Here is a 22211-nt window from a genome sequence, read left to right as displayed (position 1 = left end):
GGTACTGATTGCACCACTTTACCTTTTAGAGAATGTGATCTAATCCAGCAGAATTTTAAAATCTCTTCTGTCAATTAAACAAACTCAACAGGATTTGGCTCAGGCCTCATTTAGGAGGGAGTAGAATTACAAGTCCTTATCTTCAAACTACCCAGAGATTTCGGTTCATAACATGAATAATCATCTGGTTCTGTGGCAGAAAGAGTGGGAGTAACAGTGCTGCTCCCAGAAATACTGAGCAATGGCATTTATTCATGTGTGACAAGCAGGTGTTTACTTTACTGACAGCAGTGCCATATGGCACAGAGGTGCTCAGCCCCTGCTTGGCTCTGACAAGCAGTATCCCAGGACACCCTCCGCCAGCCCTTAGGCTGCTCCCTGCCACACCTGTTGCCACACGCCTGGTGGATTTTCTGGCAAAAGCACATAGACATCTTCTTGGGGGATTTTTTTGCTTCCTCTCCTGCCGCCCTTATGCTCCTGTGCACAAGTGGTGCAGACTTCTATCATTATGCAGATGAAACAGAAAGGCCTGTGTTTCTGGGAAATACTCAGGCCTGCTGATAAATCTGAAAAATGCCATATTGCCTTGAAGGAATCAGGAAGTCCTGGTTAGATCTGGTATTTCCTGACATGCCTGGCTAGTCAGGTACAACTAAACACAAGGGATATACAGGATACACTACAGCTGGCTGTGTATATCTACCCAACGCCTTTTGAGGGGACTGACCCAAGACCTTTCCCAATTATGCCAAGATCTAATGTCATAACGAACATCATTCTTCAGCTAAAAGACAGACTTCTTCAGCACAGTTTTTTCTAGCGCAAGCACACACCACCACCACCCACCCAAAACAAGTCACTGTACCAAATGTCTGTACCATTTCCTTCCTAAGGAGAGAGCAAGGGAAATGACGAAGCACAGTCTTGGTTCTGGTGACAGATGTGTAACCATATCATTTAATGCATTGTTGGAAGGCACTCAGACACAGCAGCAGTGAGGTTAGTCTGTTAAAAAAGCATTGCCCTACCATTTTGTCTAGTAATTTCTCACACATCCTGTGGCACAGTGTCTGGGCAGTGACTACAGTGGAAGAAAGGATTCATATCAACAAGCAAGGGGAAAACAAAAGTGACTATGTCTATAGTAGCAAATAATACAGAGCCCTTGTCTCTCTGTGCTGTTTTCTCACAGCATGCCCTGAAACTCTCTGAGGGACCAGCACACGCTTAGCATCAACCCCAAGAGACCACTATGAGGGAAGAGAGAGAATGTGTTGGTGCAAATTGCACTGTGTTATTTATTTCAGGGCTAGAAAGACTAGAAAATGGGCCACAGTTCAATTCATTTACTGCTTCAGGCATAGTTAATGGATACATTTATGCCTGAGTAAATCATAGATCTATCTCATAGCTAGCGTGGGTGTGACAGTCTGAGACCACCTACTCCTTATTTCGTCCAAAGCTCTGCGATTGAAGCTGACTATAACAAACCATGAAGCACCTAAGGTGGGCACTTTTCACCATGGCTCAGTTAGAAGACCCCCATCCAAAGACTATACAGGGATTGGCTGATGCAGCAAAGTGATACTTGACATTCAAGGACTGAAAACAAGCATGAATAAACTATAATTTTCAACCTAAAGATATTGCATTGTGGTGTTAAAATTTGGAGGTATGGCTGAAGCTGAAAAACTACTGCCTTCAGGGACCTCTGAGAGACCTGCCTTATTAGACTTTACGAGATCCTCTGTCCCAAAATTTCTGCAGATATCTTCAAAAACACATGCCTTGTCTGGCAGCCTGGAAACAGCCACCTGAAATTACTATGGAGCAAAATTGCTTAGTGTATCATAAGGAGGGGCTGAAGAGAGCTAAAGTGGATTGAGAACACAGTCTTGGAAGTGAACTAAAAATGGTTCTGAAATGGTGTATAGAAGGATTTGGTACGGAGATTTTTAAGCTGTTCTCCAAACCTGTGGAACAATTCTCCAGGGGTTATATTTTGAATAATACAATTAATGGTAATGGAGTGTGAGGAAGGTAATAAAGCTAATTGCTCTCACAAATGGGAGGCAAATATCCAGAGCGGGAAGGTTGATGGGGTAGAGAAGTGAGAGCAGTCTCACTTCCTAATAAACCAAACTCCAAAATTACTTCAAAACAAGGGAATCACTTACTGAAGAAGCATGGGCACAGATAAAATTTTCTAGGTCACTATGGCCTTTCTCCAACCAGTTTAAAACACATATAAGGAGATAAACTTATGGTCTGGAGCCCAGCTGTGGCTGGGAGACACAGTTTGCTGGTGGCAGTCCTCCACCAAGTGGAAATCACTTGAAAGTTATGAAAGTTATGAAAGTTATATCCAGGAGGCCCTCTGATGAGTAAATAAAGCTGCAACCTAAATCACATCCTTGCATTTTATCATCTTCTGTGTGCACCCAGGACAAAGAACTACCTGCTTTATGCACAAGCTTTTGATTTAAAGTTGGTCCTTACTAAACCACGGAGATAAGCTCGTAGAACAACAATAGATCCTCATAAATACCTTCTTCCTCCCAACTCCAGAATGAATTCATGCAGTAGTCTTATTGGGGACACAAACTTACAATTTCACTGTATCTTGTAGGCTCCCTTGCACCATGCAATTTTATTTCTCTGGTAGCACACTGACTCAGTAGCGAGATTTTTCTCTCTCTAAAACATTTGGAAGATCTTGTTTACTCCAAATCCAGAACTCCACTGCTGTTCCTCTCCTCTTTCCTGGTAAATCATTTCATCAGTGGGCAGTGTGAAATGGTGTTTCCAGGACTTAGCATTTGGGATGGCAGATGGGCAGCAAAGAACCTTCTTATGGAGGCAGGGAACTGTGCTAATCACTCCTCTGCCCACTTCAGGAATTGTTCATTTACAGCATCTATTGCAATCTGTTGTATTTCAAAGCTGCTGTTGATCCATTTTTTGTTCCCCAAATTATTGTGATATTGTGTCCTTTTCCCTTCTGTAATCGTACTGAGCTCAGCAAAGCTACACTAAGACTGAAATTCATCTTTATGTTTTCTGACAATAGCAAAATGAACAGAGAAAGCACCAAGCATCTTCACCTTAACAGAGTTGAACTGAGAGGCACAAAGCAGGCTAGAAATTGCCTTACCTCTAGAACATGACTGATACATGACAGATAATCATATGATGAAGAAAAAGGTACTCATTCAATTAATCTAAGTTTAAAAGCTTTCAAACCTCTAGGGTAAGAGGTGAGCACTATCACTAATTTATAATTTTCCCCTTGCTTCCTGAGTGACAAATACATTTTAAGCCCATTTATTAATATACCTTTGGATGAACAGCTTATAAAAATAAGGAAAAGCACAATAATCAGGAATCTGCCCTTTGATCTAAATGAATCAAATTTGTAGGTGTATCTAAAAGCTTTGCAAAACAAGAGAGGAAGATCTGTGCTTTTCCTGAAAGCCTGTCTTCAAGCTGCATGAGAGCATCAAATATACCTGCAGGCAGAATTTAGCACAGTCTTCTCAATGCACACTTACGCTTGAGAAGAAGAAAAATAAAAAAACAAGCATGCATTACTATAAATATTATAAATATAACTGCAACATGTTCTATTACTGTAAAAAGTGCAAGATGAGAAACAGTCAGGATAAAAATCCATACAACGCCCATATGACTATACTACATTACTCTGAAAAAGGAAGCCCTGCTTACCAGTTATTATGTGAATGCTTATAGTCCCTTGATCCTTTTTGTTTCAGTCATTCAAAGGGGAGGATCTATGAACGCTTGTGAGGCGCTCCCCTCAAAGAGTACTTGATGGCAACAATCAAGAAAAATTTATGAAAGAAGAAACAGGAGCTACTGTGGTTATATTTTTCTGTTAGTAAGATATGCACTAAATTTTATCACACAGTCCTCATAAAGCAGTATCTATGTGGGAGAAGGCTTTAGAGAAATGCTTACCGGATCACCTCCAGACGCAAAGGAGATGGATTGCATATGGTGATTTGCTATGATCTGTATGGATCAAAAAGAATAAGTGTGAGTCAGATCCTTTTCTTACAGTTTGCAATTTTGATTTCTTTTTTTGCTTGTATGCTGGTGAAAATCCAAAATCAAGATCAAAATTACCTACAAGGACTTAAAAGAGTAGAATGATAATATAAACAAACTTTAGGATGAATGTATCTATTCTGCTGTTTTTAAAAATGTACCAGGACACTGTAAAATTGCTAAACATGCTCAGAACTCCAGTAAATCAAACAGACCTGTCAGGGAGTATCTTTGGAGAAATTCTAATCTGCTAAAACTCACTTTCTTTATTACAAATAATGATAAATGAAACAAAAGGTCCTATTCATCAAACCATTTTTCTGCTGATGCCACTCTGGTGAAATCAATGAAACCATGCCAACCTGTACACCAGCTAAGGCTCCTAACATTGCATCCAACATCTACTGTCATTTTATGTTTCAAACATCAACATGTTTGCAATATACAAACAGAATTGTGAATCTAGCTGCAGTGTAGCATTGTGGACAAATTCACAGGCACACTCCAGGGCATTTGAAATTCAAATTGCTTATGTACAATTTGAACTAATATGATATTTCTCTGGGAAGAGACAAATTGTCCTGAACCTCTAATAAAAGCAGAACATCTCTGCTATTCTGAGAATTAACTTACGGAATTTTTTAATAATGAAATCATGTAACAACCAAGAAAGAAAATATCATTTGAAAGAAACTTTCATTTGATATTTGAGTCACAAAAGCCATGCCAAGGAATTAATCTGGGTTGGGACAGGCCCCTGTTTAGTGCCTATGGAGAGGGAACTGTTGCAGTGGGGATCCTGCAACACGCATACATATACAAAAAACCATTATGGAAAAAACAAAATAGGCTAGAAAGATATTCTCTGGGCTGTTTCCTCTAATCTGCTTCTTAAAGACCTGAACTATCAACTACCATCCTTGTAAAGAAAAAAGCCTTTCTCTGTATCTTGCTGCTTTGCTAAGTCAGAGAGAGCTGATTACTATTTGTAGTGTTTCTTTTGTATAAAGAGCCCTTCATTTCCAAAAGCCCTGCTTGTCCCACAACAGCCTCTGAAGATGTGGTTAGTTTTTAAGTGTTCACTGGTGAATTAGTGTTCTGTTACTCATCAGTGACAATTTCCTTCTGTTTTTCCCATAAAGATAAAGTAACAGTAGAGTATATGCAATATAGAATACATATAGCATGTAGAATAGCCTAACAATAGAACTGATGTTCTATTTCATATTACCACTGTCTTGACTTATGCAAATAACCCAATCTTTTACTTCAGCATCATATAAAAGACAGATTATTTCAGATTGTCACTAAACTAATTTTTTCCAAATTTTAAGAAAGCTGAAAAGTGCTTGAAACCATTATTTCAAGTCAGGGTTTTTATTGTTTTAACTCCACAGCTTATTTGGTTTAGCTTAGTTTGAGGTAGGGGTATTCCCCACCTCACTTCTGCCAATACCAAAATACTGAAAAGAGACACAGCAAATTACCAATGCCTTGCATTGCTCAAAATAAAATAATTCGCTAATTTTGGCATATAGTTCAGAAACCTTTCAATCTATGTCAACTTGCATTTTAAAGAAATAAACAAAACAAAATCGTCTACCACTCATCCCTGTTTAATATGTTCACAAAACTGTTCTGCAGGGGTACGTGCAGTTACTTTCCTTCTACCACAAGGGCCAACAACACTGTCTTTTCTTCCAGATCTGCTGGGAAAAAGAGGCCAATAAAAGTTTGCAGCCATCTTCCTGCTGGGGGCCTCAAAGGGCAAAGCTGCTAGGCCGTGCTCATCTGCAAATCAAATCCTCGGCATAAACAAGAAACAGGGGCGGCCACAGCCAGACTAGGGAGCACTGAGAAACCAGACATTTCCCAGGCCTGCAGCACCCAGAAGAATCTGCCTCAAAAAGAATGATATGAGAGAAAGATCAACAGTTTTGTCAACTCAGAGAAAAGGCAAAACATGTGGGGGATGACTCTTCTCTGGAATAAATCAGTTTAACTACATTTCTGCCCTAGCATTGGTTGACTACAAGGTGACTTTCAGGATTTGGCACTTTCCTAGTAGACCTAATTAACATCAAGTGCTTATGCTTCTGATGGGGGGTAACTGTCCTTATGAAAAGCACTGCTGTGTATATTCCATAGTAAAGCTACAAACTACTGCAGCCCGTCATAGCACTCCTCCCACAGTCTCAGTGCTCACTGTAGAAGATTTCTAAATAAGGATAAGATAAGGATAAATAAGGATAATGTTTTCTAAATAAGGATAAGAATGAAGATATACAAATGAAAACATAGTAATAAACAGCAAGCTTTTTCTTAGTATATATATCTTTTCTTGTTTTTTAACCCTGAGGCTCCAAAGGACAATAGGAATTTTACTTTTTCCTCTCTGGCTGTATCTGGGCAGAAAGTTGCGTGCCCCAACGCAGTATGTGGTTCACAGCAAATAGCACAGCAGTGACTACGCATGTCTGTCTGCTTCCTCTTTATATATACTCTGAGCAAGGATTTTTCTCGTCTCATACATCATTCACAAACCACTGCAGTGATTCCCCAAAGTCTGTCTATACCTTCAACACAGAGAAGAAGAAATGAGTTACTTTAAAAATGCTGCCCTGTCTCTCTAAAAGACTGGCCTTTCACTGCACTGCAAAATCCCTGAGGCTGTATTTTTAGCCGTGCCTCAGGAATAGTTTGCCCTTTAAGACTCCAAATGGGAAGAAAACAACAAAATTGGGAATGTACATTCAGTATTTTAGTTTTTACTCCAAGCACATCTCTTTTACCACTCTGAAAGTTCGTAATCTTATTCAGTAAGAACTCCCATGACCAGAAAATGGTATTTCACATCATAGGTCTTTTAAGAGCAAAACCAATCTACCTGAAACATGGCATGAAGAAAATAATTCATCAAAGTTCTTTTGATTAGTGAATTTATCTGACTTCCACTCTGATTTATATTTTGGGTTCATTCATTTTATGATATTATTGAGGAATAATGACTTTGAGCAACGGAGTATTTGGCAGACAGCAAATAATTGTGCAGCAGGCTGTTCATCAAAAGCCTCACAAATTAATACAGAAGTTACACTCACCTGTTTTGTATCTGGATTCATTAGATTTAAGCTGCTGGTGGAGATATTCAACATTATGCTCATTCCTGCAAACTGAAGATTGCTCTTTCCCAAGATGCTAGAAAGGACTTTGCTTGGTGGCTGTGAGGAGGGGGGGAAAAAGCAGATTTTTGTTCTCTGTTTTTTTTTAATGACCTTCATTGTATGCAGGGTTAGTGGTGATCTTAAAGGCTTCTCAAAAGTTTATCACTTTTCAAAGATCATTTAATTGCCACAGCTGTTTTCCTCTGGAAATTATTTCTCTCTCTATTTATACTACTACTAACTACTACTACTACTACAACAATAATAATAATAATGTAGTAGTAGTAGTAGTAGTAGTAGTAGTAGTAGTAGTGATACTAGCCAAGCAGTTATTCATCTACCCTTGACCAAAAATATAGGGGTTTTGTGAGACAGCAAGGTCTCGTCTTCACCAAGGGACCAAGTAAGCTGCCTAAGATGAATGCCTTCAGTCAATATCTTAAAATGACAATGTTCTTATTCTGTAAAAATAGCTTCAACTCTCAAAAAGAAATCTGTTGTTTGCTTTGCATCTACCAACTGTTCTACCCCCTTGCCACATGGAAAGTGGGACTGTAGTGATACTGGGATGCTCACAAAATGGGATATGGAGTGTTATGTACTAGATGACCTCTAAAGGTCCCTTCCAACCCAAACCATTCTGTGACTTTGCTTGCAAACTTAACAGTAGATAAAAGCCAGATATAGATGAAATAATACCTCTGTATGCTGGGGTACAACATGCATCTAAAGATTCTCAGAGAATAAGTCTAAGAATGTAATACAGGGAATGTAATAATATTGATAAGTTTTGTAGGCATTTCACCATCTTTTAGGAGGTTTTTTGCAATAGATGTTATGCTGTCAAAGCAAAATTCACAAACTTCTCTCCTTTGACAACTATGGGGAGCCACATAGCTGCATGAGAGCAGCCTCATTCAAGTAACCACAGCCTGTAAAAAATCAGACTGCCCAGCAGTAACAGACCAAGTCCTTCCACTTGCTCTACTTTCACTGATGAATATTTATACTGGTCATTAGGACATAAAAGCAAAACTGTGACTGGAGGCAGTGTTCTTCTGCCACTATATTTGCATTTGTCCTAAGCTGCCTGCAAGCTTACATAGTTTTGTTCGTAGCAGGATGGACACACCTGAGCTTCTGTAGTCCTGAAATTTTACATACTTTCAATTTTAGTTTCTTTTCCTTCTGATTAACTCATTAAAAATACACTACCTACATACTGCTCCTGTGTAACCTGTGCTGCACTATTTCAACCATGTCATGTTACAGAGCTAGTCCTTCATTAACTTTGCAATAAAAAAAACTCTTTTGAATATTCTTGTATCTCTTCTTTCCTTAATCCGTCATGATTCCCAGGTCATGCCTAAGGATCACCTATCCACAGTGTGGGTAAAGTGTGAAAACTTGGCCTCAGGAAGTACATGTCACCTTAACCAAATTCATATGCCACTACTGGCAGAAACATGATGAATATACATACCAGAGACATGTCTTTCACATTTATCTGAAGTTCTGTTGCTATGTCTTTTCAATAACTGATAAGCAACATTACTTGTAAAACCTGTAATGCAGCACGGTGTGTCACTAGGCACTTGGAACTCTGTTTAACTTATTTTTCCAACTATATTTTGTGTCATTTTGCTATCCAAGAAGAAAGATACTTTCGTCTTTACTTTCTGATTTAAAATGAAAAGCCAGAGAACCAAGAAAAGCCAATGAGATAAATTTGGTGGTGGTGAAACCGTAACCTTAATTTCTGAGTCAATTTCCCATGACACCATGACACATGTTGTCACATATGATTGATTTTACCAGGGGATGATTCTCCATTGCAAACAAGCGGCATTTCATCCCATCCCTTTTTGCTGAGATTCTGCCTAGATGGTGGAGCAGCTGGGGAGGCAGGCAGACCTTTCCCTTCACCTGCCCATTCTCCTCCCATGCCTAAGAACACACACGAGGCCTATAATTAACTACTTTCTATGCTTCTTCCCTTAGAGACAGCATTACATCCCAGCTTTGCCAGCAGGCCTCTGGAAGAGACTCTCCCTGTCTGAAGCCTCTAACTCCCAGCACACAAACAAAAATAAAAGCATGGTAACAAAATGTCAGGTACACAGTGGACTCACCATCAGCGCTGGGCACTGAGCATCAGCCACAGGTATTTACGGAAAGAACACAGGGAACAAAGGATCACCTCATATGCTATTTCCATTTCCAGAAATCAGTGATTACCAAACTCATTAAATGTCATCAGTAGATTTATGCTTCAATAACAAATCTAGTCACTCTCAAAACTATATATGTTTTGGGCTTCTGCGGTATCTTCCAGCACCTATTTTCATAATTTAGTTATGCATTTTACGAAAAGGCATCCCATTTTTGTTTTAACTCTTCCACCTCCAATCTACAAAAGAAATAAAATAAAAGGAGGAGGTTTCTACGGAAGGAGCATAAAGGCACAGCCTTCATCCTGGATGTATTTATACTTCCAGATGCCAAGAAAAGCAGATCCTGACCAAAAGGGCAAGCAACAATATACAGTGGGTGAAAACAGCCAATACTTTAAATGATTAATCATCTGCAATTCTCAAAGCTGCCTTAAAGTCACCTGCCTGCTGTGCCTGGTCTCCACTGTGCTGAACACAGAAAATACAGTCAACTGCACTACAAGAGAAAAAAATACCTTTCGTTTCTTGAAGGCTCTTTTGGCACCAGGCATGGCTTCACAAACACGACTGATTGCTTCCCTGAAGAGACAGAAAAAAGCTTTATGGCAAAAGAATGTGTGGGTTTCTTCATTACACTTGAGATGCACTGGAAAGAACAACTTCGACTGTATTTCTGTTCACAAGTGAGGACAGCTAGCAGGTCAGTTAGCTTTGTTCTAAAAAATAAAATGTTTCCTCACACTATTAAAAAGACCTTTTCTCACTGTAAATTAGCATATTGCTCTTAATACCATCCTTCAAGTCTCACTTTTGTACACTGCTTAACATCTTCTTTTTGAAAAAAATGTTTATTTTAATAAGAGAGTTAGAAATCATAATTTTTCTTACTACTATACTATGCACTTTTCCAATGAGAGCAAAACCACCAGGCTTTAGATAGTATCAGAACCCAAAATATTCCTGGTAATATGTCCATTCTATACAGTACATGAGATGTACAACATTTTAATTGATACTAGTTCAATACAATCTGAGTAATTTATTAGTGGCCTTATGTTTACATTATAAAGAAAATTAAATTAAATCTTTATAATTTACATTATAAAGAAAATTAATTTTTTAATATTGCTTCATTTTTCCCATCACACTCAGGTCGACTGAAAGAAATGTATGTCCAAAACTGATCTGAATCCATACCCTTTCATAGAAGAGTAACTGCACACCAAAAAACTCTTGAAATCATACTGCTTCAAACAAATCTTATAGTTCCTTTCAGTATTTAGCAACTTATTATCTGAATAGTCAGTCTGGTCAGTGTTTAGAATTTGCTGCTGTACACACAGACCTTGTTCTGACCACCAGGTACAAGGCTTTAATAGGCTTGTCCCCCTGATACTGCAAGACAGAATGGCTTCACAGGAATGAGCAAAGGTGACTCCAAACCTTATTTAACTATTTTTAATATGTATTGAGACTAACAACACATTATATTTAGAGCCAAAACCATGAAAATAACACATATTTTATGCAAAAACCCCCTCCAAAACCGCAAACCAAACCAACCAACCAAAAAAAACCCAACCCAAACTAGAAAACAACAGAATGGGAGACAATGAACTACAAGCTAAAGAATAGTCAATCAAAACCTTGAAACATCATCTGGATAAAGACATAAATGATTTTAACTTTGTGCCATATGCAGTGTATTTCAACTATGCACAGGATCAACAGGTGAGTCAGGAGAACAATGTCATACACTTATAGCAGCATTCAATTCATAACGACTCAGCAAGCGCTACAGATTGTATCAGGTGGCAATCAGTAATTGCTATATCATTATGCCTTGTGAGCTTTTAGCTAGGATCCAATCCAAAGTTTGAATCACCTGAAAGAATCACATTTTATTGGTTTGGGGAAGTGGGTGTTTGTGGGAATGGAACATGACTTGAAGCAGGTTTACAGTCCTGCCATTCTGAAGAAGTGTGAGATTTATAGCAAGAGATGCTATAAAGATGCATCTCTTGCTAAAAATGGTTAAAAAATCTTTTTTAAGATGGTTAAAAAATCTTTCAAGCACATTATCTTCCTTAGGTCTAGAGGAGAGGTTGATTGTTCCATAACTGGTCTTATTCCCCCAGCTACATCTGTTTATCTAATAAAATTGCTTCTCACTACAAATCCTGCCTTACATATGTACTCAGGCCATTATAGCTACAACTGCACCCCATTTCATGGTTCAGTGCTTGTACTTAGTTCCCACCTTTACCACAATTTCTTTTTACTCCAAACAAGCATTTTAAAGTAATTGCTAGATTTTCTTACAAAGCAAGTAAAAAGCAGTTGGTTTAAAAGAACAGGTCTGATGAATTTAGAAATAAAGCACAGCAAGCATCACACAGCGATCACCATGATACTGAGACATAGGTCACTCCTGAAAATGTAATCAGGGAAAAGTAAATAGTATACCTCTCAATAGAAAAATTCACCATAAATGCTTGTCTTTGACTCAAGAAAAACAAACAGACATCATCTTTTACAGAGTCAGCCTCCCTGGCTAATGAGCTAAAACTTGTTGTTTCCCAGCTCTTTCTTCTGCTGAAGCAAACCATTTGGAGGTAATGGAATGGGAAGTCCAGGCCAGTGGCAGTCTCCAGCCCACTTCAGTCTTTCAGACCCATGCCTCTTGCTTCACCAGATATGTCTTCGTTTCCCAGGCATTTTGACTGCAAGTTGCTCTCAGAGAGACATCACCAACACTTGTCTCATCTTTGTCTCTTCCAGTGCTCCAACTGGTGCATTGAGATACCTTGCAGGTTTTGCGTCTCACAGGAAAGACTTGGATTTCAGAGATATATTCTTGAGACATAAATTAGTCTATAACTTCCTTTCTCTTCCTATTTGCCCCCATCATCTTCTCTCTCTAGTGGCAGCATGGAACTTATAGAAAGACAAGGGGATTTCCAGGCCACTGCACCCAAGAAAAAATGTGTGCAATCTTGTGATTTTTCTAGTGCAGGGTTGGGTTTTGTAGCAGTTTTGCTACTAGCTCTTCTATCTGCCAGCTCCTGACAAACAGACATTAAGTGTGTTACTCAATAGATCCATCTGACTCAAGGACCTTGTTGATCAAAACTACCACTTGAGCATATGTGAGGAAACACACTAGCTGAAAAGGCTGAAGGCCAGGGCAAGACTTGGCAAGGCAGCCTTGACTACTCCTTGCACGCCCTGTCTCGGTAGAGCAGAGAAAGCACTGAGAGTGGAAAAGCTGGGCTACACATCCTTTCACTCAGTAAAAAAGTACTATACAATTTCCAGCTACCTGTCTTCCTTTTGGTAAAATATCTCAGTTTTACAGAACTCAGTGTTCCCAAAGGCTGTGGGAAGACTGGGACCCTTTGGGTTTTGAAACTCTGTGAATACTAAATGTATTCAAGCAACTGCAGAGTTAAAGTTAACAATGCTTTTAGTGAAAATGCAGGGAACTTCAGAAAACATATTCATAGAGCAATTCTGTGTAATCAAGGTCAGAGTGTCCTGGCAGCAACTCTTCGCATGCCTGAAACAGAAGGCACAGTACTTTTCCTGTGTGGGAGTGAAGGAGTCTAAAAGCAGTATTTGAAAAAATAATAAAAAAAAAAAGGACAACTGAACATCTGTCACTGCACTGATATGCATTTTATCCAAAGGCCACCAAGATGATTAGAGGGATGGAGCACCTTTCCTACGAGGACGGGCTGAGAGAATTGGGATTGTTCAGCCTTGAGAAGTGAAGGCTTTAAGGTGAACTAATGTGGCCTTGCAGTACCTGAAGGGAGCCTACAACAAAGATGGAGAGAGATTTTTACAAGGGCATTTAGTGGTAAGACAAGGAGGAATGGCTTCAAACTGAAAGGGTAGGTTTAGACAAGATGTTAGGAAGAAATTTTCCACTGTGAGGGAGGTGAGGCACTGGAACAGGTTTCCCAAAGAAACTGTGGGTGCCCCATCTCTGGAAGTGTTCAAGGCCAGGTTGGATGGGACTCTGAGCAACCTGGTCCAGCGAAAGGTATCCCTGCCCTTGGCAGGGGGATTGGAACTCAATGGTCTTTAAAGTCCCTTCCAACCCAAACCATTCTATGATTCTATAATAGTTTCCAGATCACTCTGTTCAGAATACTCCAGATCATTTTGGGGGTGAGGTTGTGCACAGATAGCCTGGCGATGTGGAAAGACTGGCCTAAAGATTTTTTCCCAGCTTGCATTGCCAGGTAGCACAGGGCAGATGTAACCTTTTTTTTTTTTGCAGCAAACCAAATTTGCAAATGTCTAAGCAGCACAAACACCTGAGTCACAAATCAAGCCCAGGAACAGGTATTGCTGGTAGGCTGCCATCACCTGACTTGTGCAAAGAAACACTCGCCTAAGTAAGGCAAAAATAAAAGTTCTGTATATATCTGCATGGCTAAATATTGTGCAGTTTGGTAAAGTTGGATGTGACTACATTTGGTTCCTTTCCAATATGAAAATTATTTGACACAGACACATATTACACCTTTCTAAGCTACATCCTGCTTCATTAGCTAGGCTCAGACGAAAATCAGTATAGAGTTATGCCGATCTCTTGTAAAATTAGTTACTGTGCTGTCTGCAGTAGGGACCACATGCTGAGTTCCAAATCTGTCCAAGAGTATTTTCTGCTTTGCAGATGGCCATACTGTGGAGTCATTTTCTTGGCACAAAACATGTTGCATATTTTGAATATAATTTCAGCATTCAAGTGTATTCAGTAAAAAAATCACCAATATTCATTTTCTGAGACTGACCAACCCTTCTTTAAAGTGGCTTGACATCTGAGACAGAAAAAGGGGCATTTTATATTGCCATTTAGTTCCATTAAAAAGGCTAATGCCCTGGTGTCATTCATAGCTTTAGTGATATTTTATTCTGTTATACAAAGTATAACAGGAAGCTCAAATGTGCTCCTCTAGGAAACATCATCACATGAAAATACTCTCCATTTTTTGATTGTGATGTTTTATTGTTCCTGTTCTTAATTAATAGGATTTAATTAATTAAACCCCAGAATTGCAGAACTCTTATTTCAGGGAAATAACAGATACATACAAAACCCACAGATTTTCTCAACATATTTGGAAAAAGTAAAGCCATCTCAAATAATGAGGTAAGAAAATGTGACTACTTTTTGTCTGAAATGCTTTGTGTAACAATACTTAAAACCTACTAATACTCTTTTGTTAAGATATTCTACTGTCCTGTAGTTCCCAAGTTTATATTTCCCCACCTCAAAAGCTTAGGACTACACAGGTTGAAAAACAGACATCAAAAGAAAGACTTTCTAAATGGAAGAATTGTTCAGAAGGCTCACAGTTATTTCTTAACATTACTAAGTTCCTGTCAATTTTAGTAACTTTTAATCATTACCAAGTATTGTACCAGTATTTGCTGAGGAGAAACAAAGTCTGTACTAAATATAAAAATAACTTGCTTCTGAGAAAATAGAAAAAAAAAACAGAGACAAAACCCATATTTTTAGAAGTCTGTTTAATAATTGGAATATTTTTTGTTCATTTGCAAAGGCAAATGAGCATGTGCTGTCTGAAGTAGCACAGGGGACATTCCCAACGTCTGAAGACTAAACCAGTATTTGATGGAAGATTGACCATGTCTGGAGGATGGAAGGCTGAAACAGTAGCTCAGGAGAACGAATCGCAGGGTGTGGAGAGGAAGGAGAGGCTAACTCTGCGGCGGAGATGCACCTACTGCCACAAATCCAGAGCACTGTGCAGCAGCACCCCTGAAGGGAATCCCCCACAGAATCTAGTGCAGAGAGACTGAGTGATGCCATTTGTCACCATCCTGACCGAAGTGAAGCCTGTCTTGATAGGAAGCCTGGAAGAAAACTTTTAAACTTGTGGAATAAGGTGACATCAAGCAGATGTGTCACACAAGCTGATGTCACTCGTAGATCAAGATGACAACTCTTCTTTTTCTTTTTGTCAGCTCCTCATTTTGTTTCTTCAAATGGAGTTTTCTCACATGTAGAAAATCTAAAAGCAGAAAATGAAAGGAAGCTGGCCAAATTAATTTTTGGTTTACTGAATAAACTTTATACACTCAAGTGGTTGGCTTTGGCAACTATTAGGCATAGAATACCACATCATTAGATGTGTAGTATGCAATCTATCTAATGATAGTTATTCCTATGCTCCTGCATCTTCAGTGTGAGATTTCCATTAATCTCCTAAGAGAAACAAATGCACCTCAAAAGACTCTTTTGCTTTTACTGGCAAAGAAACTTTTTATCCACTGGTATGCTCTGTTCTCTGTATTTATAGATGACCTAACCTTTTAAGGAATATTTGAGACAGTTTCTGTACAATTTGTACCTTCTTTCATAACATGCAAGTAAGTTTCAGAAAATCCAGTTTCATTCATCAGTAATGGAGCAGTCTACCTGATCTTGATGATTTCTTCCAACACAGTAGTTCTGAACAATGGTCTTACTTTAGGAAATGTAGAGTGAAACTTGTTTATCCTACCAGCACACCTCAGCTATATCTCTAAACTCTGCATGCATACACAGCTTTGATGAATATAAAGTAAAGGCATATAAAACCTTGGTGTTGAATGCACAGCTACAAAACCTTCCTTACAGACAACCCTCCAACTGTCAAGAATATGGTCAATGACACAAAAAAAAAAATCTAAACTGAAATGTACTTTAAGTTTTAGATCTGCTAAGGAGCTCAATCCTTTAATTTCTTTTATGACCACCAGGCTTTTCTCCACTCAGCCTGGTCTCTAGCTATTTATCATAGTCCTGGCCAGAGAAATGGAGAGAGAGAAATTAAAACTGTTTTCTGTTGCTAAATCCGTTGCTAGGATCATAGTAATCTCCAAACTGGGTCCAGCCTCAGATCATTCACTAAAGTATTTTCTCTCTCAAAGAGTAGACATTAGCAGATACTTCAAAGGCAGACACAAGAAACTTTACAAAAGAAAAGTGAAAACATTTAGTCTAACAAATATTTTTCTCTAATGCCTAACTGGCTTCACATCCAAAGCAGGACTTTGGAGACAGGTATCTTACAAAAGCTCTGTATAAGACAGATGATACTTTATAAATATCTGAGCTGTGTTTGCCAAAAAGGACTATTCAGTGTTGATGAACTCTCTGGTGTGACTGGACATGTCATGCGAACAACACACAAATTCCTTATGCCATCGATTCTTTGTGAAATCAAGCTGCTAGGTGTTATTAGCAGAACATGAGAGTGTCTCGGTTTCCAGGTTTCTGTGATTTGTTAGCTTTGTACTGCAGTTTGCATTTAAAACATGTTAAGGCCACTCTGCTTCAGGTCCTGCCTCTGCAGACTCATGTGGAGTCATCATCTTTCTGAAAGTCCAGGATACAGCTATATCCCTAACAGCTTCCCTGACTATTTGGCTTTCAACTTTCCACTTTCCCCATCCCCCAAGAGGCTCTTTGTTTTCTTACAAAGGCAAATGGAGTGGGGGAGATCAATTAATTGCTCCCACTCTGGCTTTGTATTACCATATTATTCCATAATTCCAAATACTAGGTAACAATTTCCACACTAATACTACATTGAAAATGAAAGATTCCAGTCTTAGGCACACAAAACCCTATTTATTCTACCCCATTGCTGTGCTAATAACAGCTTAACTAGCAAATATAAATTATTCTCAAACTACCAGGCACTATAGCTGTCACTGCCCCACTCAGAGGTGCGCTGTATGAACTATAAGGCTGTCTCCATCCACTTTTGAGACTCCTGCTTCCTGGTGAACTGAGCAGCGGCCAGCACCCCATGCTTCCCACAGCTTTAACTCTGAACTAACTGGGCACACCTTGTCCTGCATACAGCTGTGTATGCAAACTGCAAAAGGTCTATGTGTTCTGCCATCCTCCAAGCACCACCCCACATCCAGAGCTCACATGGAAGAAGGCAGAGAGAAAACACACTCACCTTCAAGCAACACAGCATGTTAAGGAGGATACCAAATACAGAATTCACTGCAGATAACAGATTACCTATCTGCATTCAAAAATCACAGGAGAAACATTCTTCCTTTCAATGTCTTCCACCCTTTTTTCAGTAATGCTTGCTGGCAATTAATTTCTGCAAACAATACAGATACAGGTGAAACAGTACATCAACTGAACTCATTCATATTGTTTAGCATTGGACACAAATACAGCTCTAAACTTTGGATTTCCACCATCTCGTCTCCAGGGATATTGGCACAAATGAATTTGTTTTAATAATTTTATTAATAAAGTTCAGGCCCCATATTTGGAGCAGAATATTTTTCAAACTGTCCATCCCAATACAGTTAATGGAGACGACTGAGATCAGAGTTTGGATTTGGGTCCACTGCTGATATGAGGCATTTCAGTCCTCTGACCTATTGCTATTAAAACAGCATGCAACATATGTTTTACTCAGCATGGGGAGGTGTGACTTTATGATGCTGCATGCAATAAATTGATGGCACTCAATTAAATGCCAATGAACATGCATCCTTGTAGTTCAGACCTGGATGTACAACAAACAGTGCATGCAACATCGAATTCCAACAAGTGCGTAAGTCACTCATGCTTACAACACAAAAGTGAGGACTCATTATTCTACAGCACATTTAACAATAAGCATACAAACATTTTACATGAACTGCAAACACTGCACATGTTGCAAAAGAATTTTACCTGATTTTTAACTTTTTTTTTTTATAAAAAGCTGAAAGGCACAAAGGGCCTGGCCACAGAAGCTTAAGAGTGGCCCCTTTCTATGACGATGATGGTAGGTTTCGGATGAACTTTAACCACTTGCCACCAGCAGTTAGCTCAGTAGTCTCGTGCTAGTCCTCCTGTTCCTCCACTATGTTGAAAATTAAATGCTTTTGTTTGTCTTGCTGCCCAAGAAAGTCATCTTGACTTCACATGTGTTACAAGAATTATCACTGGGTAATTAAAGATGCAACACGTGGATTTAGCTGGCTTTCATTTATCATTATGTGTAACGGCTGACCGTCGTCTGGCGCATCCATTTATTTGCTCAAGAATTCACATGACATTACATTCATTACAGGAAAGAATAAATGCAATACAAGTGATTAATCTAGTTCCTCTATTTCTCCTGTAGTGAGAGAACATTGTGACTTCAAATGTGGAATGATAAAGGCAAAAAACTGTTAGAAATTGTAAATAACTGTTCATTTTTCCTCAAACTCAAAATTAGGACAGTAATAGCAGTGCAAGGCACCACCAAGGTTACTCAGATCTGATGAAGAGCATGCCAAGTAAAGTGTTTGCTCACTGCTCTCACATGAAGATAAATGCATTACTGTAAGTTTTAACATTTTAATGTACAAAAAGTGAAAAGGCAAAACAAACACAAGTTACAGGATAGGATAGGTAAGACAGCATTAGATGGCACAAGTTGATATTTCACAGGACAGCTATAAGGAAGGAAAGACTGCTGACAAAACTATTTACTCTGGGGCTTTGATGCAGGTCCTGAAATTGAAGCCAAAGTTCTTCATTTGTCAGATACGTCCATGCATGCACACTGATGTATATACTTTCCTAATGCATTATAACAGCTGTGATTTTCAAAGCCATTCAAATTATCTACACAACCTTTTCCCATGAATTTCTTATCTCTAATTCACCAGATAAGTGGAAATCTCAGTCCGATTTTTAAGTAATTTCTAAGTGCTCACTCAACAATTTAAGTGCCATTTACAAGCACTAATTCATTTAATCACAGAGTTGTCTGTGACTGGGACTAACAGTTTGTCTAAAATAATACCCAGAGTTTTCAAGCAGAGCCAAAGACTACATGTCTTACCCTCCCATTACTGAGTTTCACAAGCTTTTTCTTCTAGGAATTGATGCTGCTTATTTTACTTTGGGGATTTGTTCATCCTCAAAGCTGACAGAGACATAAAAGGACATGTGCAGTAACTAGAAGGCAGAAAAAAAGCAAATTTAGGATTCCTAATAACTGACTTCCTATGTTTAAGCTCTGCAACATGGAGAAAAAGTAAGGTTGAAAAAGGAGGCAGGGGTAGGCATGCGACACAGTGCTAGAAAGGGAGTAAGTGCTTTGTATGTGTCAAATATGATGTCTACTTATTAGGAAGAAATGCATCCAGGCTTCCACACTAAATCAAGAAACTTGACTCATTTTTTCTGTTTTTTAATCATACTTAGTAAATACTGCATAATGCCAGAAGTTAGAACAAGACAGATCACTTTCTTCTAAGACTGGTCTTGAAAGGTCTCGAAAAAATAACAGATCAAACAGGTGTGATGCATGCAGTAGGATCAATTTATAAAGTTGCAGGTCAGAAAGGGATCGCAGCTGCTGTGACACCTGTTTCTCTGGTTAGAGGAAACAGCACAGAGAAGTTTACACAGAGAAGCTTTTACTGCAGCTGTGGACCGAGGCTCCTTGCCTGATGTAGTCACAGCTAACACTACAGACCTAAGCCTTGGCCACACCACATCAGAAGCCATCAGGCTACCAGGACAGGTTTTTTTACTGCTGGAAAGCTGCAGAGAAGTCAGCAATGGACGTACCTAAAAATACATGTATGATGCAATAGATATAAATGTAACTTTCAGGTGCTTTTATTTTATTTGTAATCAAAGGTCTGCACAGGCCACTTGGTGCCAGCTGTCTTCTTAAGAGGGAATTGGTGCCTGTAATATCAGAACATCAGCCTTATTAATTCAGGACATACCTTGAGGCCTATGTTATGTTTCTTAATACACACCAGAAAGTTAATTAGCATGTGTAAATTTTAGCAATTTCTTAATAATATTTTCTTAATAAACAATAGGCTTGTACATTAAATACTACATGACAAAGCATGTGAGTACTGAAAACCTAGGACATGACAAGGGGATTTCTAGAGCCAGATGAATTAATGAAATGCAGATTAAGATGCTAGGTCCTGATTCAAAAGCTACCTAAAAACCTAAATATCTTAGATCAGGAACTACATTACATAAATGATGAGATTTCATTGTTTCATGGTAAACAGAAAATCATGAATGAAAAATAAAAAAGCAAAACAGGAAGATATGGCTTTCTGCTTGAAAAAAAAAATACTTTGCTCTGGATATAATTACAGGAACATGGGATAACAAAATGATTTCATGTAGTGAAATATGCTATAACTTCAACAGAAAAAAAATGTAATGCCAAATTTGTTTCACAGTAAAAGCCAAGAAGATTTTTGGTTTTTTATTGGAGGAACTACAAGGCAAAGATATTTAGTTTGTGTAGACCATATTGCTTCAGATCACCAAATATGCTTATGCATTCATGTCCGAGTAGTGCCTTTAAACTAGATAATGAGAAAAGTACAACACTATTCCAATGAAAGCATACAGTGAAGGAAACTGTGCAGAAAAATAAAGATTAATTCACTTCCAGATATAGAAAACAAACCAATAATTATCACAACTGTTTCATAAGCCAGTATCACTGAACTTCCAAGTGGTAAACATAAATGTACCACCTGCATTGGAACTACAAGTCTGCTTTAGATATGAAATAATTTTCAAAGGTCACTGCTGAAATACATCAGAAATGTACATGCTACGTTTTAAAAAGTACAGTAGTAAAATTATCAAATGCCTCCATAGTCTGCAATGCTTGAAAAACAGGATTCTGTCATTTACCTGTCCTTTTGCTTCTACGCCTCTCTTCAGTGCAGTATCTTGACAAATTAATGGTTAATTTTTTGTGAGGACTTATATAGTCCAATTCAAAGCTGCTGTATGCAAGTGTAACTCAAAGTCAATGCATATAGACCATATGATTTGCATCCAAGCCTAAAACCAAGTGATTTTTCTCATTTAATAAAAGAAATATTTAGCTGTTTATGGCATGATAAATGGTTTATGACAGATTTATTTATAGTCAACTGTAAGATGCCTCAAAGAGGTGAAATTCAAGCACTGTATTCAGTCATATCACTTTATATGTGTTTCTTTGAAAAGTATTTCTTTATCATTTCAAATCCAGAATTCGAAGAAGTGGTCTCCAGTTGCTAGAAGACATCAGTGCTACATTCCTCTGAAATCAATGACTCAGCTTTTCAAGTGAAAATGCCTGCAAAACACCATTCCTATAGTTCTCAGAAAATATTCTTCATAGAAAAAAATGATTCATGGACACTTCTACTTCTTTAGTGTTGTACTTATGTACTGCTCTTACAAAAATACCAGAACGAATTTAAAAGAATTGCCATAGGAATCTAATACAAGCTTATTGTTTCTTACATACAGTTTGAAAAAGAAACATTCTCTGGCTTTGTCTCTGGTATCATCGTGGTGATACATTTTCATTTATATCCTTTGTGCAGATAGTTTGTTATCTGACAACTTTTCATAAGAAATTACTATAAAAACCCATAAAAATAAACTCCAAACCAGCTCCCTAGATTAATTTTGAGATCATAGATTTTAAGCATATTCTAATTCTCCCTGGCTTAAATGTCCTGAAATTGGTACCCAGATAAGTGCCTTACTTGGCATAACAAATGGCAAAAATTTTCTAAAGTAGTTCCTGGCATATCAAAAATCCAAAGAGAAAATATCTTTTAAGTCCTGTTGAAACTGTATTAATACCATGTAAGGGATTTACCTGTAAAAGCAAAATTGAAAAGCGGACTTACTGTATCCAAAAATTCTTTACTGTGTGTTTTGCCATCTTTCTGGCCTTTCCACTCTGGGGACACAATTCAGAAGTTACTTTAA

General features: G+C 38.3%; 1 protein-coding gene across 9 annotated transcripts in view; it reads right to left on the bottom strand.

Annotated features, from left to right (window-relative positions):
- The window catches only part of SHC3 (SHC adaptor protein 3), a 73993-nt gene that overhangs the window by 15581 nt on the left and 36201 nt on the right, over positions 1–22211 (bottom strand). For all 9 annotated transcript variants that reach the window (XM_048291025.1, XM_048291024.1, XM_048291020.1 and 6 more), the window contains 3 exons: positions 9925–9988; positions 7173–7292; positions 3982–4035 (listed from right to left, as the gene is read on the bottom strand). In XM_048291025.1, the coding sequence (XP_048146982.1) occupies positions 3982–4035; positions 7173–7292; positions 9925–9988 (238 nt within the window). The remainder of the gene's footprint in view (positions 1–3981; positions 4036–7172; positions 7293–9924; positions 9989–22211) is intronic.

The sequence above is a fragment of the Corvus hawaiiensis genome, chromosome Z, assembly GCF_020740725.1.
Source record: "Corvus hawaiiensis isolate bCorHaw1 chromosome Z, bCorHaw1.pri.cur, whole genome shotgun sequence".
Lineage (NCBI taxonomy): Eukaryota > Metazoa > Chordata > Aves > Passeriformes > Corvidae > Corvus > Corvus hawaiiensis.
The sequence above is the reverse complement of the archived record's forward strand: the minus strand, read 5'-3'. Positions and strand labels throughout refer to the sequence as shown.